At 44.9% G+C, this 16,205-nt stretch overlaps 1 protein-coding gene across 1 annotated transcript in view; it reads right to left on the minus strand.

The window, feature by feature from the left end:
- Positions 1-1,315: 1,315 nt before the first annotated feature.
- Positions 1,316-16,205, minus strand: part of NGFR (nerve growth factor receptor) — a 145,592-nt gene continuing 130,702 nt past the window's right edge. The window contains exons 4-6 of the mRNA XM_069634385.1: positions 11,372-11,690; positions 10,197-10,354; positions 1,316-6,984 (exon numbers count right to left, since the gene is read on the minus strand). Of these exons, the coding sequence (XP_069490486.1) occupies positions 6,701-6,984; positions 10,197-10,354; positions 11,372-11,690 (761 nt within the window). The 3' untranslated portion in view covers positions 1,316-6,700. The remainder of the gene's footprint in view (positions 6,985-10,196; positions 10,355-11,371; positions 11,691-16,205) is intronic.

Genomic DNA, 16,205 nt, shown 5'->3' on the forward strand with positions numbered 1-16,205 from the left:
CAATTGAACAGTTCCGGAATTTTGAAAATGGTTGCAAAAAGCAGTGGAGCTGTTAACAGTAAAAAATAAAGGTAGTGCAACACAGCTCCCGACCGTTCCCGCTCACTTCGACCATTGGAGCTGACCGAAGAAATGATGATGAGCTGCATTTCCCAAAAAGTATCTATTACTGATGCAACCAATGCAAGCCATTTTTCATTGCCAGTTGGCATGTCAACCACATCCTCTGTTTCTTAACACCCTTTCACTTAGTTCTCGTGTCTGCTGCATTATTTTGACCAGAAAGTGAGATAGAGCCCCAACATATGTGCCAAAACCAATGAGGGTAATGGCGCTGTCTTCATATATTCAGGGCACGATTCTCAAGTGCGTGTAAAGTACTGAAAAGGTCGTAAAAAGCGCTAACGACCTTTTCGGTACTTAAGACTTATTCTTAAGGTGGCGCATTCTTTGGAAGTCGGTATGAATGCGCCACTTTCGAAATGTATGTGGCGGTTGCTAGGATGGGTGGGAAAGCAACCTAGCAACCGCCACATTCGTTACCTGCCATGAAAGACGAGTATTCTTGTGGCATTCCTCCACTTTTAAATGTGCGTTAAAGTGGCACACATATACAGTACCATTTTGGTGCGGGTATTGTGGAGGAGTGCCACAGGAAACTGGTCAAAGTGCAGGTGGGTGGCCAAACATTGGTGTTAGGGGGGATGGATGGGTGGGACAGTACTGCACAAATACAGCACAGACAAATGTCCCATTCTATGCTGCAGTACTGTGGTGGAAGGAGGGAACAGATCCACCCTTCTACCAGAGTACTGCAGCACGGAATGGGTCAGGCGTAAAGAATGTTATTTTGAAGCACCAAATTGTGTTTGTGCTGTATTTGTGGGCGCCAATGTGTTTTGGAAGCACTTTCGTTAAATAACGATTATGTCGTTTGTTAAATAACAATTATATCATTATTTTACAAAAGTGCTGCCAAGATTTTTCCATTGCGCCCGTTGTGCCCAGAAACAGGTGCAATGAACGCGGTGCACTGTCGTGCACTACGAGGACGCCCGGGCCCACTTGAGAATAGCGGCGGAGCCTGGGCGTCCTGATTTGGCGCAGTGAATCATGGTCTTTAGCACGTTCACTGCGCCAACTTGAGAATTGGGCCCTCAGTGTACATATGTGCACACACACCCACCACGCCCACAGGTGTGCCTCGCAAACAGAGACCACAATGCTAAACAATAACACAAACACCGATTGGCAGCAACACTGCTTACAAAACACACGTGCACAATCACAATGAAGACAAAAAATGAGCTGTTCGTGCTATATTACATTTAGATTTATTCACTGTAAGAATTCTTAATAAATTGGCATTTATCAGACACAGAAACCCGTCATGGAGAGACGAGATCACACAAGTTATTATCAGGAGCAACGCCTTCCTGGTAAAACATTACAAAAAAACATCAAAGGCAACAAAATACCAAAGTATTCCACTTTGGCCTCATTTTTTGGTTCATTTAAAAACGTGTTCACACAAAGGTAAGTGCCTTAAAGAGCTTAGCTACTACTCACTGCCTCGGCCAGCCCCCCCCGGAGGAATGTCTGGGGGTGCGAGAGGACGGAATGGAGGTGGTGCACATACACGGCCGGGCTGCCATCTGACCCTGCAGGCTGGCAGAGTGCCACTCGGGCATTGAGGTTCCTCTATCTCCCCCATGCAGTCTGTGGAAGAAGCACCCTTCCTGCCCCACACCTGCGCACAGACCCAGCCGTGCAATATGCAACCGCGCGCACAAAGGGAGATGAAGGAAGCGGCAACCATGTGAGGTTGTGCGACAGAACGCATGTCCACGAGAATGTATATGCACACAGAATGCTGCAAATGTTATGGGATGTTTGACGTATTTTATATTGCGCCAAATCGCCACCGCAAGGGTCTCAAAGCGCCGAGGCTTGTCTGAAAGTTGGCATATTGTAACCCTATTGGTGTGTCACTATAATAGGAAAAAAAGAGACTTGAAAAAATAACCTTTGGTGACTATTTGACAGTGTGTCAAATAGTACTGGAAGCTACTGTGAGGAACAACACTGACATTAGTGGCACTGTCTGCTTAGCTGCACGACAACTCGTACACTAGTTCACTCGCTAGTGCACAGAATGGCACTCACAAGGAGTGAGTTTTCATGAAATTGTTCGGGAAAAAATACTAGCTGTCCTTTGTGTAAAGGCAGAAAAAGAGCCAGTAGTGCCTAATTCCTGTGGTTCTAGAAAAGAGCGCTAGTGCTAAGAACCCCCATTTGGGACCTTGCCCACTGCTAGCAGAAAAAATTAAGTATGAGATATACATTTTGAACCGCAAAGCGGCAGATGTTGTTTTTTAAGAGCTGTTTGCTTCTACAGTACTTTGAATGCCCAAGAAAAACTAGGTGTGAAGGAGCTTCTTGAACAGTACACTGGCCTGTGCTGACAGGTAGCCCCACCCGGCCTGGTCTCGCAAGAGTTCAATGAGAGTTGCAGTCCAAGTGTGATATGCAGGTTAAGGACAGTAGACATATTGAAACAGATCTGCTCTTCATGCACTTCACCCACCCTCCAAACCGGGCCAGACATTTTGTCAAGCTTTTTCCTTTGCATAACATACCCCCCAAGTCTTTCTTCCAAACCCATAGAACGCAGATTGGCACACAGGAAACTGGTACTTCCAACCAGCACCCATCAACACCAGAGGTTTCGCATCTGCTTCTCTCACGGTCCTGCTAGAGACCTGCCCCTTTTTTCTTTCAGAGCCAGGCCATCCAAAGTGGCAGAACGGCATTGTACAAAATCACTTAACTAACTAAGAGGTTTACGTGTTTCGGCATAACCAAGCACTGACTGAGAAGTCTAAAAAACGCAGATGATATGTGTCCCTCTGGCAGGTACAACAGTCATTGCTGTGATACCAAAATAATCACTTTGCAAGAAGGAGTGTGATAAAGGTGAATCATCACTCGAGGGGGTACCTTTTAGGTCTGTGTGTTGAGTAGTGCTGTTACTAAAACATCCTAGTAGAAACACGCACATGCTGTAAATGTTCAAAAGCAAGACCGGGTGTAAATGTGCACTGACCACTTAAATTGGTTTGGGTTTATTTGACCTAAAACATTTGACCTAATCACATTTCATCAAATTTATATGCGCGGGGAGACCCCCCACAACCCTCTCTACTTCCCTCAACCTAATCTGTATCCTTATTCACCCCATATATATTTTTAATTCAATTTGACCAAAGAAAGTGTCCAGGAAATTCAATCAAACGTTTTAGGTCAAATGTTTTTAGGTCAAGTATGCTAATAACCTTAAATTGCCTACATCCGGGTGTGTACACATATTATCTAGATTGTAACCCAGAATTCTAGGTAAGAGGGTGCAGGTAAGCCTCACTAATCTCAACTAAATTCTAGCAGGAACGTGCACAAATGATCAATGATACAAATAAAGTTGGATGGAACATATGCACAGTATACCTCATATGGGTATACACAAGTTTGTTCCCTTAACCCAACAGTAATACTGCTACTTGTTCGATACTAGCTTGTGTGTGCCATGGAACACAAAAGTTGTAACCAGCAAATCCTGGCGCAAGCGTGCACGGCTGCAGGCATTATTACTGTGCTTAGAAGTCGGACTGATTCACTGTAGTGACGCTATGCAAGCCACTATAGAAGGAAAGTGTAGACACATTAGCTCATGTTCTAACTCAACAAAGGCAATTGATTAAATTCAAACTTTTCCAAATCTCATGTTCTCACATTTTCCACTGGTGGGTACGCTGTCAAGCAGATCCATGTTCACTCTCATCAATGTTATAGCCTCATATCAGAATCCGCTTCACCACTCCCGGTGGAGGAAGCCTGCTCTCACCATCATTCTTGTTACACCGGGGTCTGGCTTCGTCCGTTCTCCCTCTCGGTGAAGTGTGACAGGCCACATGTTGTGCTGCACAGAGCACGTCAACAGCCCAAACTCAAATCCCTTGACCCTTCTGCAACTCCTTCTTATGATTGCTTTCATATGAGCTTGAGCCTATTCAGCCAAGCAGAGCTGCCTGCCCAGCCAAGTAGTTGACAGACGCACCATAGCACCGGGTCTGGACTGGACTCAAGGGAGGAAAAAGCACCAATGTAGAACACAATCAGAAATGCATTTGTTTTTTGACACATGGAAGGGCTGGCGATGGAGGAAGTTAAGATTTCTGCATGAAGTCTATCCTGCTTTTATGATGTATGGAGAAATTGGTCTCAGTGGTCACATGACCCAGGAGGTTGAAACACTTAAAAACATTTAAAATATTAAAATTTTACACAATTCCTTTAATAAAAGTGCTATAAAAAATATTTTTTTAAAGCTGACAAGTTGGCTGAGCCGCCAGCTTATGAACAATAAAACACAAATACAAAAAACAGAAAGAGCAAGAGTAACAAAACCCCTCTCGGAATAAGACTCAACTCTAACCTAGCAGGAAGCATGTCATCAACCACACTGGGCCATAGCAACACCGTTATACACAATGAATGGCAACACTCCCACACATAGGATTTGTCTGCATTCTTAATTTCACTAGTACAAAGTCAAGGCCCAGGCTTTGCCATCATACGGTCATCATCCTGTCTCCCCTTTCCATGCTAGCATATGGCCACAAACTTGCCAACATTATGCCGTAGCCCCCAACATGGTGACCGCAAAGGATAAAGCGATTTCTTTACTACTTTTTTATCACCCATTCCACTCTGTCGAATGGCGTTCTGTGGCTTCGGACTCTTTTAGGAGCCTAGTGAAAGAACTTTCATGAAGCACAAATGGCAACATTTAGTAGAAGCATGTAGACTCATTCCAGGGAATGATAGTGTGCAAGCTAATGCTATGATCTTGTTCATGTGTCCTCATTGAGTGATTGCACAGTGAGGGTCTGGTTCCCTAGCTCACAGTGATCATGGTCCTGCTTCCTGAGTGCAGCTGCAGTTATGGCACAGTGTGGTTGCGGGCTTTCACGCCTCCCTACTTCCTCCTGACCTGACCAGACTGGCTAAAAATCAGTGCCTGAGGGGATTAGAAGATTGTCTCTTTGAGTAGATCAGCCAGTCTAAATTGCGCCGGTCAATGTAAACGTTTTGTATTATGAGAAATGTGAAAATGGGAGAACAAGCAAGTTGAACATACCCCTGCAACATGTGTACAATATGCATTTCCATGAGTGCACACACATGACCACCTTTCCCTGCATGTGCATTCAGAAAGATGTGTGCTGGATTTTCCTTGGAGGTAATCATCAGGTTGCTAGTGGCCGTGCATGCGTATCTTTTTGCATGCTTCCACACTGTGTGTGTATTTCTGACATGCATACCATGATTGTATATGACTTTTTTGTCCTTGCTCTTTAAGTGTTGCGAAACCAAGTATTCTACAGAACATTCACAGTGAAATAACAACGTATACACAGTTCTCCTGCAAGTCATTAGTACCTCATTCACCCCACCTCCCTGGTAAAAATGGTACCGCAAAATCCTTCAGTCATTACGAGAGTGAGATGTTACTACCGCAAAAGAGATCTCCCTCATGTGGATCTCTCCATCTCTGAAAGCAGACAGCCCATTCTGCATGAACTACTGCAGGAAACATGGACAAGCAGGTGATGGGACCAGGGAGAAGCAGGGAAGGAAGGAAGGGAGATAGAAAGTATTACTGCGGACCGAGACAGGCTAGTTTTTATGTTTGTCTAAGCGTGTGCATGCATGTGTATGCACCTGCACATGCAGACTGTGTATGCTTTGCACCCATGTATCCCAGTATGCTCGTAATTTCCAAGTTATCAATGCCCTGTGTCTGACTGTTTATGTTTATATGTTGTGCTGGGTGGTTACAGGTTCCTTTAATGCTCTACAATGTTCTGGCATTACCAATGTGGGCAGTATGTGTTTCACAAGTTTGAATCCCATGGCAGGGCCTACTTAGGCTTTCATCTTTCTTAGGATGATAAATCGAGTACCATTCAATGGGGTAATAATAACACTAGTTATTAAAGCGCCCAGAAGCAGGAGAAGTCTGGCATGAAGTGCTTTAGAAGAACACTCATTATTGTTATTATCATCAGAAAGAGCAGTCAGCCCATTTTATACTGCTGTAGGCCCTGCCTGTATGTAGACAAATGCAACATGCATGTCAATGAATTTTTCTTTGCATGAGAGTGCGCAGCAGTATGTCTGTGAGTATTTATGTATGTGTGTGTGTGTGTGTGTGTGTGTCCGCTTTAGCGTGCATTACTATGTGTGCACAAGAACTAGGGGTTAACGAGCAATAGATAAAGAAAGAGGATCTGACAGCTTTTGGGGTGCAGGACTTTTCAGGTCCTGGGAGGCTCTGAATGCTTCTCGGACAGACGACACTGTCGACTCGCGTTCTCCCTGGCAATGATGGTTTCCCTTTCTCGCTGCATTAGGCACTTCAGTCCAGATTAGTACCAAGCCACAGAAGAGGGGGCGAGAAGCAGAAAACCAGGAAATGACAATACTGAAAAAATAATGCCTCAGTGCATATGGAATTGTTCGTAAATATCGGGGTTCACTTAAGGAACCCCTTATTTTCCTTCACATCTTCTGTCATTGACACTTCTCCCAAAGTAAGATTCCGAGAACCTGGGCGATAGGCCGAGCGCCCCGTGGACCTTCACACGGGGGAGGTCGCCGTGGACTCACTGTACAAACTCTCCACAATGTCCTCGCGCTCGATCTTGCGCAGAGCGGAGTAAAAGGTGTCTCTAGTGGCGGTGTCCGTGCTAAGCAAGTGCGAGAGGAACGCATGCACCGGGACCTCGTCCTGCGAGAACGAGTCTATGAGGTCCTCCTTGTAGCCCAGCTCCTTGGCCAGGTTGCGCCAGGTGTCATCCGTGGAGACGCTCAGGAGTTTCTCTAGTTCCTCTTGCTTATTGGACGACAGGATGCTCTTTAATGCTGTGGGGGGAGAGCAAGAGAGACATGGGCGATTATAACAAGAAGAAAATGAAGGGTTGGGGAAAACAAAGCAAGCTCTTCGTCATGATTACGAGAAAACCACAATCCCACCAGTATCACCTGCATTTGTGTGAGTTGATTAGTGCTCTCAATTTTCTCAATTCCATGCCTGAGAAAGGTATCAATCCAGCACTGTTTTACCCTTGGGATTCAGGATCCTGTATGTGTTCCATGTTAAATTTAGGACTACAAATCCCAGAATTCCAACAAAAACCATAGCTGGATGACTCGTGCATAGCCTGAGCAACCTTGCGAGCTGTTGCTTGTAGATTTTTCACTGGAGAGAGGACATCTCTAGTGAAGAAAAAGAGCTGCTGCGATGCTTTTCAGAGGTTAACAAGGGGGACCATCATAGATTGTTTGGGATGGTGAGGGTTTTCCAGTGGTTCATCTCATGGCATGTTGGCCCTGTATCCTATACACCGAGGCCCCAGGGCAGGAGTCCCTGTGTACTGTTGCCTGTTAGACTGCCAGGGTGGGCTCAGCGTGGGCCTTGCCCCTGAGGCCACGCCCTGTCCACGGCCAATGTCTGTGTTGACGAATACATGTATTTTTCATTACAAAAGGTTTCCGGATAGCTCTGTACTTGCAAATTTACTCTACGAATTTTCCAAGAAGTACAATACAAAAGTCACGGTGGGTGGGCAGCCTTTTGAGTGGGCTTCCTAGGGCTGTGCGAGGGGCATGGGTATGGGTGGGAATTGTTGCTGGTTTATGAAGGTTAGGTCTAGTTTTGCTGCACTGTCTGAACACTGCCTTGACTTATCCTTTTCTTTCTTCTCTTCTGAATCCCAGGGAGTGCCTGTCTATGCATCCCAAGGTTAAGTCCTGTCTCTTTCCTGTAAATAATGGTAGTTTCGGAGACTGGGGCTCACGCCATCTCTTTCTTGAAACCAGGGCTCAAGTCGAGGGTACACGGGGGAGTGGAGGGTGGAGTCCCCGCCGGCTAAAATGAGAAACATTGAATGTCCTCTTTGAATGTATGCATTACAGCCAACCTCAAAGATCGAACCACAGTCGTCAGGTTTGTAGGCCGGACACTCCACCACTGCACTATATAACCTGATGAAAAATAACAAACAACTAAAGCTAAAATGCCGCATTTCGGTACTGCAAGTCCGAAAACATTTGTATTGGTTCTTGGAGTTTAAAACATGCACATCTAGAAACGTTTTCAAAAACACTATTAGAAGAAAAAAATCCTCTTTGGGTTTTGTATTTGTGTGGTTTTTATGAAAGGCAAATGCTATTTGTCCTGTGCAATTTAGGTGGTTATGCAAAGTCAATTTAATGAAATGTGCATATTTCACCTTCATATTCTAATTTTTGTCGACGTCACATCCCATTGCATTTGTGGATGAGTCCCCCCACTTGAATTTTTAGGTCTTGACCCTGCTTGAAACCAACGCTAATACTTGGAGGCGTTTTCAGGACTTTGAGAAGAACCAGCAGTACTCTGTCACCCCAATCCATAGATACAGAAGACCGCGGCAGCAACTTGGATAAGAGCACACGGGAATGCCCTGAGATGCCACCTGCGATCTGGGCTCAGTTGCTCAACGCCAGTAACGATTGCAGACTTTCCCAAATCAGCAATCCCAACTTGGTTCAGGTGCCACAGATCTGTGCTGCACACATTCAGAGGACCCTTGTTCAGAGGGCACTCACTTTTTTCATGCAAGGGAACTGGAAGCACTAGTATGGCAATGTTTGTGAAATACTTGGGGTCATGTTTCTTTCCAAGATATTACATGTGGTCCTGATTTTTTAGGAAAAGACAGCAGCCATTTTTACTTAAAGGATGTTTTGATTTTTCCCATTAATGGTTCTGGAACCAAACATAGAGGAGAGCGCTGCTTTATCAATGTATTTCAACGGATGAACACATGCATAATTAAACAAACTGTTACGATATGATAGGTTATTTATAATGCACTTAATACCCAGAGGTTTCTAAGCATGGATCCGGGGATCGAACCTGTGGTGATCTGTGTCATCTTGCTTCCAAGGCGAGCACGTTGCCCCTGAGCTATCCCCCCGAGACACTCCGACTGTTTGCCCTTCTATCGCAGGACTGTCACTGAACATCCAACGTACCCAAGACCAACCTTTCCAACGAGAGAATGTCTCCCAGGTCCGATGCAGCTGCACCGGAGGAATGACCATAACTAATTGTGCGAGTGATGGAAGGAATATCTTTCAGACGTAGACTTCGTGGGTTCCCATGCTTTCGGACACACTCTGGGGGTGTCCCATGGATCAAGTGACTACAGCCACCATGGAGAAAAGCCCCAAGATTGCTTGGCTCTGGGCATTATGGCACAGTGCCCCAGGGATTGAATGGCTGTGACCAGTCTCAGGCAAATTTCCGAGAGTTTAATAAGAGGGACCAGTCTGGAGGAAAAAACCCAATCATTAGGTGGATGTGGACGGTCAGTACTAACGCCCCTCGTGATGGATCGCCGTAGTCAGGCTGGAAGCAATTCCTACGGATAGGATGACTGGGGAGTGTCTGGAGTAGATTCCAACAGTAGTCTGGAGGTAGCTACCAAAGATCAGATGCTTTGATCAGCCTGGGGAAAAGTCCCAAGCATTGGATAGTTTACAAGTGATTACAATGAATCAAAAAATAGTGAATTAAATAATACCGATTTTTTTTATATTGGGGGCAATATAACCATCCCGAACCACACCACGCACTTTATAACCCCTTATCCCCCACCCCCATATATTTATTTTTCATTATTTTTTTGTTATTCTTTAATTCCGTTTTTTTTTTTCTCGATATAATCACTGCATACAGTATTGGATGACATTGGACAATCTGGGGGAAAAATTAAAGCTGGCATATTTGAACGTAATTGAGGTCCTGCAGATAGAATGACTGAGGTCACCTTGGGAAAAAGTCCAACAAAGAGTTTGACTGTCAGAAAAGTGGAGGATGACTTAAAAAATATATTTACTTTTTGGGAAATTTAACCCAGTAAGCACTGATGCTGGTTCAGTAAGCAAATACCACACAGTTTATGGTGAAGCACCAAGAAGTGATCTATCGCTTTGGTTGAGATCAAACTACTAATCTAAAAGTCTCTTTGCAGGCTATTAGGCCAAATTCCAAATGGAGGCCATAGTGGCTCCTGCGCTGTCCATACCTTGCACCTGCAGCTGTGTCTGGGACTGCTGGTCGTGGAGACTCTGACTGTCCACCGAGATTCCGCTGTCACTGTGCAACTTCTCGCCCTCAGGAGATGGAGTCTGGTTTACTGGCCGGTTATTGGCTGCTTGCTTGTTCTGTTTGCAATTGTTCCACCTGCAAAAAAGACCAAATATTACATAGTGATATTATAATTCCATATAATATACTACAAGTAATCTGCAAAGTCACGCTTTGACCCAGTTACTAGCTGGGCGAGAATGCATCATTGACAATAAAGGGAACTATTTTCATGCTACAGCTGTGGCCTGCAGTGACCATCGTCCAACTAAGTCAAACTCATGTGGCAATCTTGATTTTAACTGGCTCTGTCACATAATATAATCTAATTTCTTACTGTACATATTACTCTTGGGAAGACATTGTGACCCCCTCTGTGATACCACTATGGCATGGTTACTTATTAGGTGGCCCTGCAGATGTTTTGGGATACAACTCACATCACATCACCACTGACAGATGGCTAGTGCCGATGGGACAGGAAGTCCAAACCAACTGGAGGGCCACACAATGAGTAACCATTTTCTATGGTATATTGAAAGGTCTTCTGCAGCTCTATTTATTATCTATAAGAGCTACTCACAAACCCTCTCCTGAACACAAGAGAAGATATTGGGCCTCATTTTGCGTGCGGCGGTAATCGTGCCTGTACTACCAGCAGGTTGCCACTAGACCTGCAATGATTTACTGGTGCCTGACTTCCCAGTAACAACCATAGGGGTCCGGGAAGTCAGGCGCCGGCAAATGGTAAGTCCCCATTGCCATAGAGTCCCATGGGAATCTATGGGAATGGGGGCCACGGAAGCACCGGCACCATTAATAATGGTGCCGGTGCTTCCGTGAAAACTCTGCGAGTGGGTGCCGTTCTGCCCTGCAGGTCTGACCTGTTGGGTGGGACGGCACCCGCTCGCAGAGTTGTAAAATGCTGGTCCGGAAACAACGGTGCCGGCAAGCTTACCGGCACCGTTGTTTCGAGGCCGGCACAGTTGTAATGAGGCCCATTCTCTTACTTTATCTACCGGATACATGCACCTTTTTTCAACATTGTTGTCACTTTTCACTGCTCTCTTATGGGCCTATCCCTCTGCTGCTGCAGCCCAATCCCATGCTCACCGCTTGAACACAATGAACGCCACCAGACCGACTACCACTGCCGCCAGGATGGAGCAGTACACAGGTATAAGGTTGTGTGCCAGGCTGCTAGTTGGTACTGGCTGTGAGCTGCCCATCACGGTGGTGGTCATGCCTGAAGTGGTGCTGCTTTGCCGGTCTGGATCAAATGGCTTGACGGTGAAGGGTAGTATGCGGTCATCAGGAACCAAGATCTCATCGTCCGTGGCGTTGGGGCCATCAGGGTCATCAGAAGTGTCAGAATCCATAGATGTCAAAGTTGGGGTCGGAAGGGACCATCTTGGGTGAAATGTTGCTGTTGCTGAAGAAAGAAAGAAAGCTTAGCTTAGTTTTGAGTTTGCATTGCCATCTCTTCATAATTTGTGCCTACCATTAGTATAGAAGGCAGGGCTCCGAGCAACAAAGGACCACAGATAACATGTATACAGCCACCAAAAAGGACCACCATATTGTTTTATCTCTTGAGTGGTGGGGTGTGCTTCTGTGGTCGATTAGAGGGCCAGAGAAGTGTGTGTGTGTGGGGGGTGGTAGGAGGCGCAGGAGGGGTCTTGCAACACACAGAAGAGATTCATATACATGGAGAACCTTTATAGAAGGGTTGTCCAACTCCAGGCCTCCAGGCTCAGAATCTTGACTGGTTTTCAGGATGTCCCTCATTAATAATCATGGTAAAAAATGTGCATACATTTTGAATCATTGTATTCACATTTACCTCATGAATATTAATGAGGGGTGCCCTGAAAATCTGACCTGTTTCCGGCTCCCAATGCCTGGAGTTGGACAACCTTGCTTTACAGTATAATTAAAGAAAAAGATGTATGCTGTCTGACAGCGCTGTGAGCCTAATTCGATTGTTAAATCCACGCTCTATCAAATACACAATCATTTTTTTACTATCACAGTCTAGAGTATTTCTTCGTTTCTTGATTTATTGACAATATCCAAAACAGCCGACACGTGTTTCGACGTTTGGGTCGTCCTCAAGGCGAAATCTTCCAAACTGAAAATCCCTGGTGTTGTTAAATTCCAGACACTTCACCAGGATTGTCTATAGTTGCACCAGATTCTCTGAGTTCACCACATCAGAGTCCAGGTCAAATTATTCTATCGGTCTATCCCTCCTCAAATGGACCTTTAACCAATCCTCCTTAGTTTGGTTTAACTGTAAATTCCCATTGGATTGCACTAATTATAAAATATAGTTCTTTTGATTCCAAATAGTCATCATAAAAACGATTCTGGTCCAAATACCTCAAGAATGTGGCTGACAGGATGGTGGCTCCACTAGCATTATTTACAAGGTCAAAATATCTATTACTTAACTTCTTTTACCCGGGCTTGCTCCAGCGTGCAGAGTTGTTGTTAGGGGGGGGGGGACTAACAGGGCTATAGCCCCTGGTCTTTTGGTTGTAGCCCCGGATAGAATCTCAGCAGCTGCAAACAAAAGGCTAACTAGCCCCCAGTCCTGACAGTTCCGACATCAGAATAGCCCCAGGTCTTTTCCACACCTAGCAACACCCCTGCCCACATGGTTCCGAAAACAGTATGCTTTACAGTATAGGCAGGAGGGCAGGAGAAGTGGGGTGCCTCAGCACTTTGGACCGAGCGCTAGAAAACTAGTGGCATTGGCAACTCATATTGCATCGAGAGGGTAAGAAATATAAAAGAATGTGTGTGCTTCATGAATCCCACTGAACTCAAAAGGCAGTAATGAAGTGGAAACCTGAGGTTGAGGAACTCCATCTCACTTGGAGGACAGTCAAAGAAGTGCAGGTGTATGCTGATGCAATAACACAGCCGTCAGGGCAAAGGAAAGGTAGTGGAGGACTGCGATGAGGCTGCCAATGCAGTTGTCTGCTTGCCACAAGGGGCCTTCCACTGCTCTGAGGCACCGAAGTTTAAGGTGTGGATGAGCAAGGCACCATGGCATCACACCAGCTGGTTTGAACTCCCTGAAATGTGAAGCCTTCAACTCAAGCACCGTTCACATGGACCAGACATGCATCAGGAACATGCGGGCATCACAGATCTCTGAAACTCCACATTCCCCTTTGACATCCGCCAGTATCAATGGCGGGCGAGTTATGGCCCAAGCAAAAAGATGTGAAACAAAAGAGTTCATTGTTGATGCATGAAACATAGGGTGAATTTTCAAAATATGGGAATACAAACGACTTACTCGGATACGAAGGAGCAAAGGATCACACACTTCAGATGACATAGGGCGCAACTTCACAGGTGAAGTACAATCTGGAAGAAATTGCACGGGCACGCACGCCTCATTGTTCATAAAATATTTTAAAGCAGCACTTAGCATCTTCGAAGCACTTCTGATAAAAAAAAATGGGAAGTCCTTATCCTTTTGGTGCACCAAGCAATCAATATGACCCAATTTTTGTAAAAGAAATCCCTTAAGCAGGAAATATATTCTGCAATGGCATTGCACTGTAGAGGAGGAGCCAAATGCCTGGAAAACCCGTCCCTATTTTGCCTATATACTGGAAGCCGGAAATTGTGACGTACACAGCGCCGACAATGGTACCTATCCCACAAAGAATCCTTGAAACAAGGTATGCATTGAGAAAGCCCTATATGATGTAGACGCGGGGAGATGACAGCCTCCTAAAGGAGGTTCATGAAGAAGTGTAAAGATGAATGAAAGAGGAGATTGCTGACGTCACATGAGGCAAAGATGACGTGCCAAGAGGAGATGCCAAGAGAAAAGGCGAATGGACCTTATAGAACCTGATGACGAAATAAAGAATCGAGTAACATTTCATGTGCAGAATGAAGATTGCACCTGTGAAGAACACGGAAGAAAATATAAGTCTCTTTATAACTGTACAGATGTTGCAACGGAAGTAGACTAAGTAACCATGAAGGCTGATTATAAGTAGTGAATAGATTGCAAGCGGTGCTGCCAAAATATATACATATATATATACATATACATACATATATATATATATATATGTGTATGTATGTGTATAGAATATGGATGTTCCACGTCGCATTTTAGCAAGCCAGGACCTCAGTAGTAAAAGGGCTGAAAGTGTGGCACAGCAGAGAAAAACAGGTGAAGATGGAGGAAGAATCGAAAAGGCTTGTCTGGCTCAGTGTCAGGGGTTGGGGCAGCCAAGAACTGGTTATCTATTCGAAGAAGATACAATGAACGTGAGAAGCGAGGTGAGCTCCTGTTGATGTGCAGTGGAAAAACACTATGAGGGCCAAGTTTTATTCAGTTAATAGTATTAAATACGAAGAAGGAGTTAAAACACGGTCTCCTGTCACATGGGTTAGATGGAAATAGACTTTGGGCAAGCTACAGCGAGGCTGAAGATAAGACCGTGCTCACACTCCCTTCTATTCTCAGGAACAGTGATACTTTGTAAGGCCAAGTTCAAAGACAATTCAAATGGCAGACAGCAGGAGTGATGATGGATGATGGGTTAATTGGGTGGGGAGGCATGGTCAAGTCCACCCACAAGCAGCTGGGGTACTAGCTTGCGTGCTTCTAGCGAGTGGATTATTCCAGAAGGGTACAAGCGTGCCAACCAATTATAGAGGGCCATGTAGCAAAGAGCCCTGTAGGTTGAGAGCCAATGAAATGTTGTGTATTCGATGACAATGAAGATGACTTGCACTAGGGGTGGGCATAGTTGTCCACCTTACTATAGAGACCCTATCATAATCTTATCCCCATAGAAAGTATACCTAGATGTTCCCCGTAGACCAAGCACAATCCTAGATACATTTTCTTAGTTTGCCACATAGTCAATTATGACAAATTTTTGCTATAAATGATTATTTTTTTCGGTAAAACGTTGAGAGATATGCTATGAGATGTCCGTTGATATCTGTTGTACTCCCTGTTTTAGACAATTGATATTAAAACAGTTATGTTTTGCCAACTTTCTGAGTCGGTCTTATTATTGGTGTAAGAGTTAATTCTGCATCCACATCCATCCAATGTTATGATAAAGATAGGTTATTTATAATGTGCTTAATACCCAGAGGTTTCTACGCGCAGACCTGGGGATTGAATCTGTGGTGCTCCGTGTCGTCTTGCTTCCAAGCTAAGCGCGTTGCTCCTGGGCTATCCTCATTAAAAGGGCCTACAGGTTCACCACTATAGAAACAGACGCAAGGATGCCCTCAGTTGCATGATTCACCATAACTTTAAAGATTTTCTTAGCTCCTGTTCTCTAAATAAGTAGATTCAATCGACTGTCATTGGGATGGTGTCCAGGGTGTTCTGGACTACTTTGCACCCTGGGCCTCTTCTGTGTAGACATTTCCACATTTACTCATAGGTTAAGGGTTGGGATTGCTCAAAATGTGTAATATGGGGCCACTTTGAACATTATTTCCAGGGCCTCATTTGGTTCTGTCCAATCCCTGATATTGGTGATGAGCGAAATCAGAATTCGAAAAAGTAGCCCATAGGCCATGCATGTTCAGAGGGCTTCATAAAACCTGGACTTGCAATATTTAATTATAACCCACACTATAATGACTTTTAATTATCTGAAGATACAAGCATGTGGGAGCCCCTCAACTGAGAATGAACACAAACAAAAAACCTGCTCTGTGGGCGTGTTCCTACTACAACCAGATTTTAGTTTGCTGTACATTAATGGTAGTGAAATATCCATTTGCATGTCAGTCAGTTCCCACCCACTTGGCCATTCCAGCACCGAAATGCCAGTACTTTCGGCAACCCCAGGCACATGTTTCAGTCATGTTGAGCCTCATCAATGATATGAAGCTGAGACTGTCCAAGCCAGGGTGTTCCAACCCCAGGCCTCATGGGTCG

The sequence above is a fragment of the Ambystoma mexicanum genome, chromosome 13 (genome assembly GCF_040938575.1).
Source record: "Ambystoma mexicanum isolate Mex_15411 chromosome 13, UKY_AmexF1_1, whole genome shotgun sequence".
NCBI classification, from domain to species: Eukaryota; Metazoa; Chordata; class Amphibia; order Caudata; family Ambystomatidae; genus Ambystoma; species Ambystoma mexicanum.